Source organism: Sceloporus occidentalis, unplaced genomic scaffold (genome assembly GCF_023333645.1).
Source record: "Sceloporus occidentalis isolate IW3139 unplaced genomic scaffold, rSceOcc1.0.p SCAF_2, whole genome shotgun sequence".
In the NCBI taxonomy this organism is placed as follows: domain Eukaryota; kingdom Metazoa; phylum Chordata; class Lepidosauria; order Squamata; family Phrynosomatidae; genus Sceloporus; species Sceloporus occidentalis.
The window spans coordinates 87,898,566-87,916,740 of NW_028316982.1; the positions used below are offsets into that span (position 1 = coordinate 87,898,566).

General features: G+C 44.9%; 1 protein-coding gene across 4 annotated transcripts in view; it reads left to right on the plus strand.

Moving 5' to 3' along the window:
- INPP5A (inositol polyphosphate-5-phosphatase A) overlaps positions 1-18,175 on the plus strand; it is a 312,516-nt gene that overhangs the window by 267,135 nt on the left and 27,206 nt on the right. For all 4 annotated transcript variants that reach the window (XM_089510215.1, XM_089510216.1, XM_089510217.1 and 1 more), the window contains exon 12: positions 15,476-15,549. In XM_089510215.1, the coding sequence (XP_089366341.1) occupies positions 15,476-15,549 (74 nt within the window). The remainder of the gene's footprint in view (positions 1-15,475; positions 15,550-18,175) is intronic.

Sequence of the window (18,175 nt, forward strand, 5' to 3'; positions counted from 1 at the left end):
GGAGTATATCCAAACTGCAAACCCTGTGTCTTCTGGAGAACTTTAACACACACACCAAGTAAAGTCTGGATATTTGTTTCCTGATCTGCCTTTTAACTGACCAGAAACACTTCCGTCTTGTCTGGATTAAGATTGGATTTGATAACTCCCATTCAATTCATTACTGACAATAGGCACCAGTTTAGAACCAAATGACATCCCTAGGAGTTAGGTGGAAAGGACAAATAGAGTTGCATGTCATCAATATTCTGGTGACACCAGACCCAAAACTCTGACCAACATCTCCCAGAAATTTTATACTTCTGTGAATTAGCTTGAGGGTGTCTTGGCCAATGAATCTTAATAGGAATCTCACAGCACCCCCTTCCTGGTTGTTCCCAGTATAAAATGCCCTTGAGGCAATCTGGAAGGGTTCCATGCTTTATGACACTGAAAGCCATTGGGAAGTTCAACAAAAGCAACAGGGATGGTTTGCAGCAAAAGTGATCAAAGTTCCCTCCAGATCCAGTTCCCTCCAGAAGTTTAACCAAAACTGAAATGGATCAAGTATTCATCTTATCCAGGAACTCTTGGAGCTGAGAGGTTCTAGCCCAAAATGGAATACTGTCCTCCGGTATATTGAGATCTAGGAAAGGCTTTATCGGTAGAGGCCTTGTAGCTGCCTTCTTCAGACATGTTGAGACACTGCCTTGCTGAAAAGAGGCACTGACCAGTACCTTTACCTATTAGACTAGTCCCCCTCTGACTTGTTTCATGAGCCAGGAAGGGCAAGGATCTAGCACACATGTTATGGTTGTCCCCACATGTTATGAAGAAAATACCATACCTACAGGATCAGAAGAAATGTTTGTCTCAATACGAATTGCTGGAAAGAATGATCAAGAACTGTTACATTCTTGTCCTGCTTCTAGATTTGACATCTTTGGACATCTACAGTGCTACCTCGGGTTACGAAATTAATTCGTTCCGCGGCGCCGTTCGTAACCCGATACATTTCGCAACCCGAAAAGGCTTTCCGTTAGCGCTGGAAAGCCGCTAGCCGCGCTTCGGATTTAAATTTCGCGCCGAAATGAATTTCGTAACCCGAAAAATCTTTCGTAACCCGGAACAGTTTTTTTCAATCTAACTTTTTCGTACCCCGGAAATTTCGTAACGCGATCAATTCGTATCCCGGGGTACCACTGTAGTTGGCTGCTGTGGGAAATAGGTTGCTGAAGAGATAGTGCTTTTGGTCTCATTCAGTATGGCGGGATACAGACGGGCAAAAAGGGGTGTATTCATGACGTCATGAAGGTAGAGCCTTCAGACGGCCCTTACCTGAATGCCGTCATGAACGCGCCGCCCGCACGCCCCAAGCGGGAAGAAGCGGCATTAAAAAGGTGCTGCTTTTTTCCGCTTCTTTTTGATATGCGGCGTACGTGCGCATCTCCGTCTGTAAGCTGCTGCACCGGTACGCCAGAATTGCCATGCCGCAAATATAAGTTGCCCGTTTAAAAGCTCCGTGTCAGCTGCGTCGCATAATGGGTCAGGGTCCGGGACATGCGTGGTTTGCAGTCGGGCTTTAATTGCAGCGTCCGCTGCCATGCAGCTGTGGAAGCTGCGGCACAGCTGTGGTGCATTTTAAGTCTTGTAACCCTAACCCTAGAGCTCCATGTGCGCATGCGTTGCTGGAATCGCGGGAAGTTGTAAGTTTTGCCGGCGGATGTTTTGGTTGTAGAAAGTGATAAGGGAAAGTTTGGAATTTAAAGTGACCCCCTACACACATTCCTGCACCATTTTCACCTGGGAACGGGCACAGTTCGGCTGCTCCTGGCACAGCTGTGCGGCGGCTCCCCTTTGCCACCAGGCAGGATGGCTCAGCCATCCACCAGCACCCCGAAAAAAGGCAGGGGGACGTCTTGGTCTCATGCGGAGACGGCTGACCTTATAGTTATATGGTCACAGCCAAACATTCTGCAAAAATTGGAGCAGTCCTACCTGAATGCTGACACATATCGAGAAGTGGAAGAAGCCATGAGAGCCAAGGGCCACAACAGAACTTTGGAGGAGTGTCGCCGAAAATGCAAGTCGCTAAAATCTCAATACAAACAATACAGAGATGCCCAGGCCAGAGGTACTAAGAAGGGCACCCCCCTGCCCTTTTACAAGGAGCTGCATGCTTTCATTAAAAGTGATGGAAGCATCAGACCCAACAGACTAGCCACCAGGGGGGAGCGTGTGAGGGTCCCGGCGGGCCAGCCAGCCAGAGCCGAGCCTGTGGCGCTGGAGGAGGAGGACGAGGATGAGACCCCGGACCTTGAATGTGCCCAAGACCTTTTGATGTCCCCTCAGGGTAAGATGCGCCAGGGCCCCTGGGGGGAAGGGAGGGGGAAATGGGGGAAGGGCAAGATGTGGCCCCGGGGTGGGCACAGGGCAGAGATGACCCTTGTCCCTTGTCATACAGATGAGGAGCAGGAGGAGGAGGAACACCCCGACTCGGGCGATTCCTCCAGCAGCCAGAGACCTCTGGACCCCCACGTCCTGCTCAGACGAATGTCTGCTGGGGCCGGGAGCTCCAGAAGGAGACCACCATCTCGTGTTGGATCCTCTTCCATGACCAGCAGCTACCGTGACCGCTCACCTGTCTCCCGGGCCAGTGCACCCGCCAGCGATGGCAGTGAGGCCGAAGAGAATATGCAATGTAAACCCTATATTTATGTTTATAAGTGCATGGCTCAACTGCGCAATTGTGGCATGTTTCTTTCACTGCTTACTGTGCTGGTATGTTTGCAAGGTTGCTGTGCAAGTAGGCTTGTGAGTGTCCCTGGCATGGTCATGTGCTGCATGTGTCCCACATTCCTAAGGCACCCCTCCCTTGCATGTAAATCTCTCCTTTCCCCACACCCTTAGTTTGAAGCTCTACCCTTTGCCACAGCTTCGAGTGAGAGTTCCTGCATGGCAGAATGGGGTTGGACTAGATGGCCCTCAGGGTCTCTGCTAACTGTAGGCTTCTGTGACTCTCTGCTTGTATGTCCCATAGTAGGAGGACGAACTGAAGCAGAAGGAGAAGGAGAACCACCTCCAGCTAATCCCATAGCTGCCATGTCAGCAGAGGAGAGACTTGCTACCAAGAAGAAAAGGGTGCGTCCGTCAGCAGCTACTAAAACTGTGGCGGCTGTGGATCAGCTCAAGGCTTGCTCAGAAGAGCACATGGCAGCACTGATGCAGCAGGGGCAGCGAGCCTTTGAGGACAGGGAGAGGGGCAGACAGTCCCGCAGGGAGCTCATGGAAAGGGCACTGGGATTTCAAGAGACGGCACTAGGATTTCAAGAGAGGACACTGGGAGTTCATGAGAGGAACCTAGAAGTTCAAGTGAGGGCACTGGGATTTCAAGAGAGGAACCTAGAAGTTCAAGAGAGGGCCGTTCAGAACCAGGAGAGATCAATAGACAGGTCAGACCAGGAGCAGAGGCGACTCAACACCACCTTGGAAGCGCAGACTGTTCTGATGGGGCAAATGCTGGAGATCATGAGGGGAGGGCAGGGTGGCCCGAGACGCAGAAGGGTACGTAGGGAGCAGGGTGGAAGAGGCAGGGCTGCCCCCAGGGTCGTGGACGAAGGGGTTGAGCAGCAGGAGCCCCCAGCAAGAGCTGGAAGAGCCAGGGCTGTCCCCAGGGTCGTGGAGGAAGGAGTAGGGCAGCAGCTGGAAGGATTGCCCCCAGCAAGAGCAATCCTTCCAGCTGAGGAGCAGGGAGTTGCCATGGAGGTGGAACTGTCTCAGCAGCCTCTTGCTGGGCCATCCTCCAGCCTCTTCAGTGACTCTCTGGCAGTCCCACCGCCCACAACTCGCCCCCAAAGGCAAAGGGCAACTAGAGGGGGCCTGGGATCAAGGGGCAGGGAGCACTGACAAGGCACTAGGTCCCATGATGTCCCATAAAGATATCATTTCGCCTCCCAGGGCATGTGTTCCCTCCCAGCCCTATCTAATCTATTCTACCCTTCCTGTTCTCTCCTCCCACCATGCCTGGCTCACTGGTCCCCAAACCAGCAATGTCCAAACTCTGTCCTTCCAGGTGTTTGGACTTCATCTCCCAGAATCCCCAGCCACCTTGCCCTGTGGTCTGGGATTCTGGGAGATGAAGTCCAAACGCCTGGAAGGACAGAGTTTGGAGATTGCTACCTCCCAGCACTCCTGCCTAGCTTTAGACTGCACAGTTGCGCCTAAGCTGTCACATTCACACTCACAGCCACACTGCCGCAGTTGCGCATAATGAACCACACAATTTTTTTTAAAAAATAAACTTTTTTATTAATACAAACAATAAAAATTTTTTAACTATATACAATATATACAAAGGGAAGTGGGAAGGTGAAGGAGGGATGGCAGAGGGGGCAGGGGAGGGAAGCTGCTTCAGGGAGGGGAAGGAGGTGGTGGGGCGGGCAGCCGGCGGAGGAGTTCCCGGAGGGTCTCTTCCATGGAGGACACTCTCTCCGCCAGCTTGTCCACTTTCTCCTCAAGGGCAGCGAACCTCCTCTCCGTCCGGTTCTCTGTGGGGGGAAAAGAAAGAGGATGGTTAGGATCAGCCTGTGGAGCCCATCACCCACTCCCACAGGCAGGGTTTCTGGGTGCCCCCGCTCCCTTCCCTGGGTTCACCTCCGCACTTACCTTGCTGCCGGGCTTGGAGGACTCGATCCAGGGCCTTGGCATCGAGGGCCAAGTTCCCTGGCTCCCCTGGCAGGTGGCGGCTCGGCCCAGGCTCCTCTTCCTGCGTGGCGGCGGCAGCAGCAAGGACATGAAGCCCTGCCAAAGGGGAAGGAAAGGCCCAAGTTACCATGCTGGCATGGCAGACGAGGGCACAAGTGTCGTGGGGGCTGCAGTCAGGCAACCCTCACCCTGGGGACCTACCTTCCGCCAGAGGAGCCTGCTCTGGCTGCGGAGAGGCCACAGCAGCTGGTCCTGGCTGTGGCCCACCCTCGGGGACATCCTCGTCCCCCGAGGATGGTGGAGAGGGCGACCTGGAACGGTGCCCTCCCTCCCTCCGCCTCCGCCTCGGCCGCACGCCTGCAGAAGGGAAGAGGAGGGATGGCATTGGCACCATGCAGGAAGGAGAGGAGGGCAAGGGAAGGGTCAAGGAGGGGAGGACAGGGCATGGCAAGAGCTCTGACTTACCTGGAGGACGGCGATCTTCCGGTCTTGGCCGATCACCCCTGACCCACAGGTCCTTCAGCCGCGAGAAGAATGGTGGCCGCTTGTCAACCGGGGGCTCCTCTCCAAAATCTTCAAGGGTTTCAAAGAACGCTGCCTTGAGAGTTTTAAACTTAACTCTACATTGGTGCAGCATTCTTTGAAACCCTTGGTTTCGGAGGGCACGAGACGACTCTAGAAAATGCCCCCGGTTGGGCTTGTTGGTGCTGGCCATCACCCTCCTCGCAGCTGCCTGTGGCATCAGGGAGTCCAGGAGGATCCCGACCTCCTCATCGGACCAGTAGGCGATTCGGATCGGGACCCTCCTGCGTGGCGCTGCCATGTTGATCGCCGTCCTGGGGTCTTGCACAGTTGCGCACGGGTATATATGGGCACCTGCGGCTCAGGGCCGTTAGGCCAAGGTGGTCCTAGGCCAATGATAGCTTTCAGAGGAGCAGTTTGAATCTCTCCCCCAATAGATGCCCTCTGGGTGCCCTATTGATACATTCAAATGAGCCATTAGGAAAGCTTGAATTTGAGGGGGATTGATACATTGTCAAAGGGGCAATTGGCAGTTGGAGCTGATGTATCTTTTTGACCCAGGAAAACAGGCGCCAGGAGACCTTTTGTGTGTGTGTGTTTGTGTGTGTCCCCCTCAGGCACGTGGCAAAACATGCCCACAGCACAGATCAGGAATGATAGGCAGACTCAAACTGTGGATAATGGGATACATTTATTCATGTGCTTATGCTATTACAGAACATTGCACTCTGACATCACAGATGATGGCATAGGAGCCATCCTTCAGATTCTCCTTGTCAGAAAAAAATCTGCCAGGGCATTCCTCACAGTCTCCCCTGCTTTCTTCTCTTTCTCTTGAGCCTCTGTGATTGGTGCCAGGGTGGGCAGCACAAAACGGCGCCTATATCGCATGCCCTCATCCAGGACCCTGCCCTTGGTCTCACAGATGTTGTGCAGAATGACGCATGATACCAGGATGGGCACCACGTTCTCCTCTGCCACCAGGAGTGGGGCAGTGAGACAGCGCCATCTTGCCTTCAATCTGCCAAACGATCTCTCCACGGCCCCCCTCACGCGATTCAACTTCTTGTTGAAGAGCTTCTGTTTGGGAGTGCGGGGGGTCTTAAACGGTGTCATGAGCCACTTCCGAATGGGGTAGGCACAGTCAGCCAGTATCAGGGGCCCGATCTGCTGGCCTCTGATGTTGATGCTGGGGTTCCCTTGCACATAGATGCCAGCCTCCATGGCCTCGTAGATGAGAGAATTCCGTGCCACCCTGGCATCGTGGGCTGACCCATGCCATCCGAGCTCCACGTCCACGAACCTTCCTATGTGGTCACATGTCCCTTGCAGGAAGACAGAATAGGAGCCCCTTCTGTTGACATAGGCATTCCTCAGCTCCAAGGGTGGTATGATCAGGCAGTGGCACCCGTCCATTAGGCCAACCACTTGTGGGAAGCCGCAGCGACCAAAGGCATCCATAATCTATGGGGGAAAGAAAGGGAGAGAAACAGAGGAATTGAGATGACAACTCTTTTACACGTGCGCAACTGCACCATAGCAAGAACAGCAAATGTACAGTGAGGGGGTGACACTTGACACAGAATATCACAGAGCTGCCAAAGATTAAAGGGAAGGTGGTCTGGCTGTCCCTACCTCACGTGCGTTCCCCAGGTACACGGTCCGTGACAGCAGCAGCTTCTCCATGGCCAGGGCAAACTCCACCACGATCTCCCCCATGGTGGCAACGCCAGTCCCAAACAGCGCCCCCGTCACAATGTAGGTGGACTTGTGTGCCAGTGAAAAGACACCAATGGCCACTCTTTTCTCCACTGGGATGGGTTTCCTCATCACTGTGTCTGCCTTCTCCATTTCTGGGCTCAGGATGCCCACTAGCCTGTGGAAGAGGGCACGGGGCATTCGGAAGAAATGCCTCCATTGCTCATCAGACCATATGGTTGACACAAAGTTGTCCCGCAAGTCTTGGGATGCAGGGACCTTCCAGCATCGGCGGAGGCATGCCACTCTGGCCAGGGCCATGGCACCGCCAACAGTAGCCTGATGAAGTGCTATGGCAGCCACTGCCGTGCGCTGTTCTGTGTCATCATCATCATCACTACTGCTGTCATCCAAGTCTACAGCTGTTATGGTGGTGGATGATGGGACCTCCATTGCAGCAGCAATGGAGGCGGAGGGGCCGGAGGAGGCGGAGAAGACGGCGGTGGCACCGGCGACAGCTGTGGCTGTGGATTGCAGCTTCAGGAAGACCACAGGGAACAAAGGAGAGGAGGCATCCATGATGCCAGTGGTGGCACTCGCAATGCGCAAGCGGGCAAGGATGCCAACATCAGCTGATCACCAGCTGGCAGGAGGCCACCTTTGTTCTTGGGCAGGGCGGGGGAAAAAGTTTAAAGGGGCCTGACGCTTTAAATGTGCACATGCGTATGCCGCAGCCGGCAAAAGGGAAACTGCCGGCTGGTGCTAGACTGCCGCAGCTGCGCACTTCTCATGCGGCAAAAGGAAAAAAAAAGCCACGGTTTGGGCCGCCCATGCGGAAGCTGCCCCTTTCTTTGCGGCATCCTCCGAGGCGGCGGTATAGAAGCTACGGGTCCGAAACGGACCCAGGTGAGGCGTCTTCATTGCCCCCCCCCCCGTGTGGAAGCCCCAACACCTGAAGCACGCCCCCGGGGCGGGCGGTCTGGAGGCTCCGTATTCAGCAGAATACACCTCCAAGACATCTTCTCCTGCCCGTCTGTATCCCGCCTATGACTCCTAAGAAGAAAGCCAAGCAAATTGGATGAGTGGAAACTAAGCATGCAGCTAAAGGGAACCCATCTTCCCTTGATTTTAGGTCAAATTTTCACCCCAGAAAAGATTTTGAAATTGGGGAGCTCTGTAAGTTTGGGGTTGCCTGAGGGGCTTTAGGGCACAAAAAAGGCACATGCCATTGAGAGGTCATACTTTCCCCAACTCTGTACTGAGAGAGTGATTTTGAGTTCCAGGATTCGAGAGGTCCTTTGTTCAAATAGCAATACACAGATTTTTATACACGGTTTCAAGCATCCACAGTTTGAAAATGTTCAAAAAAGTATAAATTTCATATATTTCATATATTTCAACCTTGATTTTCCATTTTTTTTATAAGGGATACCATTTTACTATGTCATTATATTTAATGGAACTTGGGCATCCACGGATTTTGTTAGCCACAGGGGATCTTGGAACCAAACCCCAGCATATAACAAGGGTCCACTGTATATATTACCAGGCAAGAGGAACCAGCAAAGAACAGAATGTAAATGCATAAGCCCAGTGTAAATATAAATTGTCAGTCTCACCATAAGCAGAGAAAATGGGGAGGAAATAATATCTGAATAGTCCCCACATTCATCATTTATATCACAACAAGAATGTCTTTTTCCTGCTACTCTGGGTAACAGAAAAGGAGAGGTGCATACCTTGTTAGATCTTTTATTTAAGGGTTTTAATTTTATCAGTTAATTTACAGCAATGGTGAAATAATGGCTGCTGGATATTTGCCCTGTTGTTGTTTTCTTCCCAATCCACAGAAATGCATATTTTTTCTTCTAATACCTGTAAGTAATACAGGAGTGACAAACAAGGAACTCTTTGGCCTGTGTTCCATTATTTTAATTCTCTGAGGCTACTTTTTGAAGATCCTCTCTTGTCATTGTTAAGGTTCTCCCCCTCCCCCCCCCCATCCTGAAACTTCATTTTCCTTCCACAGCTGTGAATTCTCTGGTGGTCGCTGCAGATAGATTTGATAAATGCTGCTAATATCACCTCCTGATCTAACAATGCTCTGACTTTGGTCTGTAGGTCTTGATGAGTAATTGCTGTTGTTCTACTCCAATGACTGAATTAAGTTGCCCTGTTATAAAGGGTTCATACTTCTGTGATTTTAGCCAAGGCAGCTTATACTAGTGTCCCTATGGACAATGATTCTTCTTTTTTCTTCCCCCCCTCCCCAGAATATCTATTTTGCTTTGAGCCTAAGCAAGCAATATTTACACATCTTATTTAATTGTTCAGACCAAGTTCATTCTTCAGCCATTTGAAATGTCAAATTGTTCATTTTAAATGCAAATGTAATCATCTTGTACATTTATATTCGAGGCAAATACTCTAGTAGACCCATAACTTGTCCTTGATTTAAAATAATGCAAAGACTTCTAAGCAACCTGCTTTCCATTCCCGAAACAGCCATAACCTGTTGAAAGTGTCCAGTGATGGAGGAGAAAATGGCCAATCTATCTGCTTTGTGCCAGAAGACACGATAGAATCTAGACTAGTGATTCTGAAAATCTATTTTGTAAAGAATTAACTGGTCCACTTTTTCTTTGCATTAACTTGATAAGTAAATGTAGTTTTTAGAAAACCAGTATCAAGTTATTGTAATTATGACACTTTTTATCTTGGTAGGTTTGATTAGTGTTCTCATTGCTGCACCAAACAGTAAATACATTTATGTTCTACTTAGCATTTTCTTGGTTTTTAGAACTGATAGCTGGGCTGATAGTTGTCTGATTGATTTCTGAGGTGTTTGTTCTATATTGTTTACTGTTTGCTATTCTGTTCATCCAATGCACCATGTTGATGGCCTTATGTTTCACAAGCAGCTTATAAATAAATCCATATCACTAAGTTTCAACTGTACCTCCTCAATCTACCCAAGTCCCATATTGTGATTATTACATTTTAAAAGTTTTTCAAGAATAGTTTTATAATGAGTAAATCAAATAGAACAATATATTGATTTTCATTTGAAAGCCCTTTACTATTTCTGAAATGGAAATATTACATGCTCCATTGCTCAATGATCTGTAATACAGCAATTCATATTGTTGTGCTCAAAATAGCTGTTTGTGGCAAGATAAAGCACCTCTTTTCCTGTTGCAAGGAAACACGGGGCTAGGTTTTTATAAAGTTTGACAGTATCTATACATTAATATCAGGTGCTGTCACTTGTTAAATTGATTATCTTTCTTCAAGGCCCAGATCTCAGTATAATAGGAGTTCTGCTGGATCAGCCTAAGGCAGTAATGGCAAATCCTTTAGAGACTGAGTGCCCAAACTCAAAGGCGTTCCTGCAGCGGGTGTTACCCAATGCCAGGAGGCAGGGTTTCCAGGGGAAGGACTTCTGCCTTCTGGAGGTGAGACTTACCTGGAGACAGCTGAAGGCCCTGGAGGGTGCTAGAAGAGGAACAGGCACACACCTGTCCCTCCTCTTCCCCACACTCCCAGGCCTTTAGCTGTCTCCGGAGAGACAGCTAAAGGCCAGGGAGGGTGGGGGAAGAGTAGGAACAGGTGCGTGCCTGTTCCTACTCTTCCCCTGCCCTCCCTTTACACATGCCCTCAAAAATGACTTTGTGTGCCAGAGAGGGTACGTGTGTCATAGGTTCACCATCACAGGCCTAAGGCCCATCTAATCCAGAATCCTGCTTCCAGCAGTGGCTACATGAAATGTTTTTTTTCCCCCAAGCAATATTTTGTTATTCAAAGATAACCTTCCTCCAACCTTTTGTCCTTCACATGTATCAGATGGGATCTTCACTGCAATATATCTGGAAGGCAGCACTTTGGGAAAGATTGTTAACAGTTGTTGGAGGTAACTTAAAACTATCTTGGCTGATAGCCATCCATAGACCTATAGTCCATGAACTGGTCTAAATCAGGCTGGGAACTTTTGTTCCATGTTCTGAGTACCATCTAATTGGATATTGGACTAGGGGCCCATGCAGTTCCTTCCATTTTATCATTCTACGATTACACAATGGGCCATTGGTATCCACTTGGATTTGTCTCCAAGATTCCTATAAATACCAAATCTGTGGATACTGAGGCCCAATTGTATGCAATGGTGTAGTAAAATGATGTCTCTTATATCAAATGGCAAAATCAAGATTTGATTTTGGGGTTTATTTTTATTTTTTAAAATATTTTCAAGCTGTGGATGTCTGAATCCGTGGATGCAGAATCCATGTATACAGAGGGCTAACTGTCACTACAGTCCCCTACCAATGTCTATGCTGGTTGAACTCCTGGTAGCGAAAACATATGGACAGCCAAAAGTTCCCCATCCCCAGTCTTTTTTCAAATCATATGTCAGTTGCCAACTCTGGGGAACTGAATTCTATAAGAGATTAATTCTTATAGAGCCCTGTAGAGTGGTTAAATGCCTGTACTGCAGCCACTCACTCACAAACCATAAGGTTGATATCCGCAGCCAGATGATTGTGGCCAAAAACTGGAAACTTTCACTGACTCCCCGTATAGAAGATGGGAGGAACAAATTGTTTGAAATGAAAGAACAAGATAGACTAACAGCTTTATTAAATAAAAAAGATATGTCAAATGGGAAAAAGATTGGGAAGATGTGATAGGTTATTTAGCGAATGTTTAGCATTGTTTGATTGTATAAATATGGGCACTATTTGACAGAGAGTCAATGAATATATGTTTTTCCCTTTTTTAGCTTCTTATGAAGGCTTATATAAATAAGACAAGGTATTGAAATTGATATATGACAATTATAATAATTGAGTTATTAAAAAAACCATAAGGTTGCAAGTTCAATCCCAGCCAAGGGGGCTCAAACTCGACTTAGCTTTGCATCCTCCCAAGGTCACTAAAATGAGTACCCAGCTTGTTAGGGGCATTTAGCTTACACTTGTAAACCGCTTAGGGAGTGCTTAGGTGCACTGATAAGCGGTATAGAAATGTACTTGCTATTGCTATTCTTATGCCATGATTCTGCTTATGAACCTGTGCTATGGACTCTGTCAGAAATACTTTTGATGTCCAAGTGTATAATGTCTTTAATAATTCTTTCTTTATGTATGCTTTCCATCAATCTAAATAAGCATTAGGCAAGTGGGCCTGTACTTCCATGGTTCTTCTTGGATCTGTTTGTTTTGGTTTATGTTACATTATGTTATGTTACATTGTGAAATCTATGTTGAATTGGCTGCCATTCTCAGATAAGGAGGCTGATTTTAATGACAATTTATAGGCTGCTTAGGGCCTGAACAGACAGGCCAAAATAAATCTGCTTCGGATCACTTTGGAGGTATGCTGTTTAAATGCTGCATGTGTCCTAAGAGGCCAGAAGCTGCACTAAAGCTACGCTCCAGTCCTAAGGACTGGAACACAGCTTTGGCACAGCTTCTTGCCTCTTAAGATGCATGTATCATTTAAACAGCATACCTCCAAAGTGACCCGAAGCGGCTTTATTTTGGCCTGTTGGTTTGGGCCCTTAGTTTCATCAGCAGTTTCATATTGTCCTTTCTTAAGAACTCTCTTATGTCAACCAGACCCAATGGTTGGTTAATTTTTGATTTGTTAATTAGCATAAGAGATTGTCCCACTCTGTTTATTTAATTTAGCTGTCAAATACCCTCCCTAAAAATGATATTCATGCATGGAGATCTGGCTTGTGGATTCCCCATTGGCTATTGCTCCTCCATACTAAATCAAGAACACCACTCCAGAATTGCATGAAGAGAAGCTGCCCCAGAAAAGAAGGTTATAACTCTGAAGCAGAGTGGACTCATTATAACAAGCTGTTTCAGGCCACCCATTCAAGTTACCCCTGTAGCGTGTTCTCTGAAGAGTTTCCCCCCTTCTCTTCTTCTTTGTTAAAGATAGATTCCCACCTGAGCAAGTGCTTGAACTACTAAAAATAGTGAGAGTAATTAGAGTAACCTTGTATATGGTGCCCTTCCAGCAGCTGGCATTTAGGTTTTGTAAGTGATCTTTTTTGCAACAGTGGCTATAAAGATGAGAGTGCTCCTTGAAAACTTGGGAGGCTCCGGCAGCTGCCAGCACAATTGTGTTCCTGTTATCTGTCATCTGTGTCACAACAATATCAATAGTTTATCTGAAGTACACAACACATAACTAAACAAGCAACCACCCACAGTACATAAACATGTCAGAAATGTCTGTGGCTGTTACTGGGGAAATAGGTGCAAGCTAAGTGTCTTAGTGATTTTAACCCTATAAACTTTGGCCCTTCTGTCAGATCCTGAATATCTTCATGACCAAGGCACATATCCAGAAACTGTGTGCACACATTGTAGATATTTTGAATTCATCCATGAAGACAATGCATCTATTTAACTTCACCCAGCCTTTGGAATTTTCAATGAGTATTTTTTACCATTGTGTTCTGTGAAGCATTGTTTGTTTAATCTGTCTTTTGCATTCTTATATTTTCCAAGCAATCCTCTTTTCTCCAAATGTCTTTTTATCTTGCTGGTCAGATATTTTTTAATAATATTAATTCATTCTACAGTGCAATTGTTGCCCAAGCCTAACATTTATGGGAAGAAAAGGCATAAAGATTATTATAGTGCCAGCAAAGAGTCTTTCAAGCTTAGAGTGAGACCCAATTTAGGGGGAATGAAGAAATCCAACCTTGATTCTGAAATTTATGGTCTGTGACAAACAAGTAGAACTTGAAAGAGTGCCTTTTGTTGGACATCAGTTCCCAGAATCTAGCATCCAGAATGCCTGCTGACCATACTGGCTGGAGGATTCTGGGAGCCGTAGTCCAAAAAGGAACTTTCTCAAATTCTGCCAATAAGAGTTGCATTCAGCCACAGCTTCTTCAGTGACCCAAGTGCTAGGACCTCAAGTCTCTGCCTGGTGACAGACTGTCCTATTGTTTTTGTTTGGGTAGATGCCTTGCTTCAGAATTTTTTTCTTTGGAAAACCACAGTTCTATTTCATCTGGCAAAAGTTAGGCACAAAAAAAGGGGGCTGTTAAAGCACTTGCGGAGGCATCTTCATACATGGACAGAAATGGGCTTGGGTGGCGGGTAGTCTTGCAAACAGAGATGGGCGGATGGAAATGGGTGGGCCAGAGGGAGGGAGCTAATCAGTTGTGCAGGTGGTTCAGGTATCTGTTTTTCACATAGATAATTAATGTGTACAAGCCGCTGCTAATTGCACATTTCAGGAATGATTTATGACAGAGCGGAGACGAAAGAAGAACACAATCTAATTTCTTTCGGAACCTCTGCCATTCATACAATGGTATCAGCACAGCTGTGAGTTGGAACATGATTAATGAACAGGGAAGTAAACACACAGGCATTAGGAGGACTGCCTTTTTTGATGGCATGGCTGTCAAAACCGAAAGTGGCATTTCTAATGACGGACCAATTGCACTACGGGTTCATTTTCACGTCAGACTCAGCACCTATGGTGGTTCTGGAATAAAGCATTTGACATCCAGCAGAGTGGTTTAAGACTTGCAATATAAGCTACCAGCATTAACTTTTATGAGAAGGTGCTCAGGAGCACAAGGTTAGGCTATACACTTTATTTTCTTTATGGCAGTCTATAGGGGTTTTTTCATGCATTCAGAGCTACTTCATATCCCCCTCCCCCCAGAGTCCTATCTATATTGCAACCTGGGTACAGTAGGAAAGGGAGAAAGATGTTCTTTAATGCAGGCAGCCTTAAATAACTGAAAAGGGGTATCGCTTGCTTTTGTGATCAGGTTTTTTTTTCTTTTTGAGGGGCTGTAGCCATGTTACTCTGTTGCAGCAAAATATTTTTTTAAAGTCTATGCGTGCATCTGGTGAATTTGGGCAGGAGGCCAGGAGAGCTTAAACCCAATAAACTTGTTAGTATTTAAGTGCCACAAGACTCTTCATTGTTTTTAATGAAATGAAGAAGTCTATTTTTTGTTTGTAAATTTAAAATGGCTGTTCAGTTTCTGGCTTATAAGTGTTTTATTGTACGTTCTTGCCAGTGTAAATAAAGTAGAGGCAATTATTTTGACCAGAGTATGTTTTGTAGATAAATTAGCATTTTAACACTTGATCAGTTTTCCCTCAGAAAAAAATAACCAGTGCCTTTTGTTAAAAAATGAACACGTCTTTAAGAAGAAAAGTCCAACATGATAGCAGTGAGAAGGAGCACATTTTCAGGCCGTACCTACAACACTCACAGCTCTGTTTTTTTTAATGTCCATCACTTTTTAATGAATATTTTAATGGTATTTTAGGTCAAGCTTCATATTTCTTCTTAATTTGTTTTGATTTTAGATTTGCGTACTATGTTTCTGTAAAAAAAATTACTCAGTGTATAACAAAATAATAATGACATCATTAAGCATAACATTAACAAAGTCTTGAGAAGTACTGTAGCATATTTATTGTAACTTACAATGTGCTCAACAATTACTGTTTTTGGATAAAAACACAAGCTGTATTTATTTTAATGCTGGCATGTGCATGTGTGTTTTCCTCTCTTTCAGCTTTTGGAATTTGACAAAGAGCTGTCAGTCTTTAAAGACAAATTATATGAACTGGACATTTCATTTCCTCCCAGGTAAGATATGTATGCAAGTGGCTTGTTTAATTAACATCTTGGTTCTAAACATACAGGAAAATCTAGATAATGAAACTTAGAATGTCAGTCATTGTAATGCAGCTAGTGTAGGGAACTTGAAAATAAGTGTTTCCATTCTTAGGGTTTTAAGTATTTCTGGATTGATGCTAGAATGTATTATAACATATTTATTTTGGTATAGTTAATATTCTTATATTCCCTTTCCAACTAAAAATAAGCATGACTGAGCTGAAAGGGACTTGCTTCTGAATATAATTACACTCTGTAACTCATAGCATTCTTCTTTCTCTAACGTACTTACTAGAATTTACTGGATTACGATGTATTGTCTACCTGTTGCTTTGAATTATGTATGAATTCTAGTTTTGTTCAACAACTGTATAGGAATTACTGGGAGGTAGGGGAGTGTGTCTCTGAAATAAGCTTTGTACTTTATTAAAATTTTTGTTTAGAAAGCACTGTACACCAATGCCAAATCAGTTTTAAGGAGCAAAGCAGTAACCAAATAAACATCAAAAGTTATATGTATTGCAGAGACATAGCTGTGTTAGTTTGGAATACCAGTATACATAGAGATCTTGTAGCATTTTTGAGACTAACTGTGAAAAATGTTGTAACATAAGCTTTCATACTTGGTCTACTTCCTCAGATGAATGGAGTGAACTGTTGCCTTATATCCATTATAATATACTTTATGTCCAGTCTTGAAGACTGAGCATTCACAGCAAGTATAAAGAGAGACTTTCCATTGGTAGCACCCCAGTTGTGAAATTACTTCTGCTCTTTCCAGAGAGGCTTACCTGGCATCTGCATTTTGCACATTGTGCAATAAAACCTAATTAAAACTACAGTGGGCCTTTGGTCTCCTCAGGGGTTTGGTGCCAAAATCCCATGTGAATACCAAAATTCATGAATGGTCAAGTCCCATTATCAAAATGGCAAAATCAAAGTTTACTTTTTTGGAAATATCTATATCTAGATAGATAGATATTTAAATACTTTCAAGCTGTAGATTGTTGAATCCGTGCATACAGAGAGGGCCAGCTGTAATATATCAATACAAGTCTTCAGTAGAGTGACGGAGGGCACATAACAACAACAACAATAGTAACAGTGAAGGGAGAGCCCTAAATACCCTAAATACCTTAAACACACCAGATCCTGTTTGATCTTGAGTTACACTGATGCTGCTGATGGATTTGATATTCAATTGCCTGTATTTTACTTACTGCCCTCGGACCCTGGTCCCCGCATGGCAAGAAGGGTAGTGGCCTCTGCCTGCATTGATATTCCTTTAGAGTAGACCATCTTAACTGACAGCAGAAGTATCATCTGAGACAAAATGTAAGCCTGTGATTCTAACATTGTACTTTTTCTTCTCCTGTATGATTTTTAACATCTGTGTATGATGAAGAAAGCAGGGCAATTTTAAAAACTTACATGATATGTTCTGTGCATTTTATTGTTATATGGTAACCCTAAGGTTACCTGAGGGTTTTTCTTGACATGATTTGTTCAGAGGAGGTTTACCATTGCTTCCCTCTGAGGCTGAGATAGTGTAACTTGCATTTTAGTTGGCCCAATAAATGTATTACTGTTTTATGGATTTTTTTTATTTTTTTATTTTTATGTTTCCTCGATTTGAAGAGCTTTTAAGGTTAACCATAAAGAGTAATTAGTTATTATTATCATTGCAAGGCCAAAAAGGGTAAATGGTTGCATAGTTTTTAAAAGGTAACTCTTTTAATTTTCCAGTTTTCAAAAGTAACTAAAATATATACTTTCAGTTAAATTTTAAAAATCTGAATGCTCTAGACCTAAGACTACATTAAAATGTATGGGATGGAATTCTTAAGGAAAATATCCAATGGATTAATTTTAAAGTGGCATGACATTATTCCCAAATGAACTCCCCACCACAATGTCTAAAAATAATTCACAGAGATATTATTGAAATTTGGGGGAAGGGAGTATTTCAGATGTTCTTCTAAACCAAAGGCTTGTTCAACCCCAGAAGAACCAATTGTTCAAAGAGTTTGTTGTTAAGTAAAAAATTCAAAGGGTTGGTTTAAAGAATCCTAGGGAAGTGGGGTTTTTTAATCCTCTGCATTTTATGCAAAAGTAAGTCCTTCCACAGAAAAGGCTAATCATCAAAGTATTCCCAAAATAACCTTTCTAAGTTTAATATATGAAATGGAAAGCACAATACTGTATAAAAATTGAGTTTAGGCATATCTAGTTAGAACTAAAAAGGAGTGGCTTACTCGGGAATAAACACAGGATGCAAATTCTGAGAGCATCCACTGATTATGTGAGACAAAAGGTGAGAAGTCCAGTATATAGGTTAATCATTTAAAACACTGAATCGAATAATTTAGAACTTTTTTAAAAAGGCGAAATAGCTGGGTGTGATAAGAGTTTGTAAGGAGAATTTATTTGAATTGCTTTTTCTGTCACTACAAGAAAATATAAATAAATTTTATATTATTATTATTATTATTATTATTATTATTATTATTATTGTAGATATTTTAATTTCTTTAAGGGGGAAAACAGATGGGCAGGAAAGTGTGGTTTGAAGCTGCCCCTTCCAAAGATGGATTGG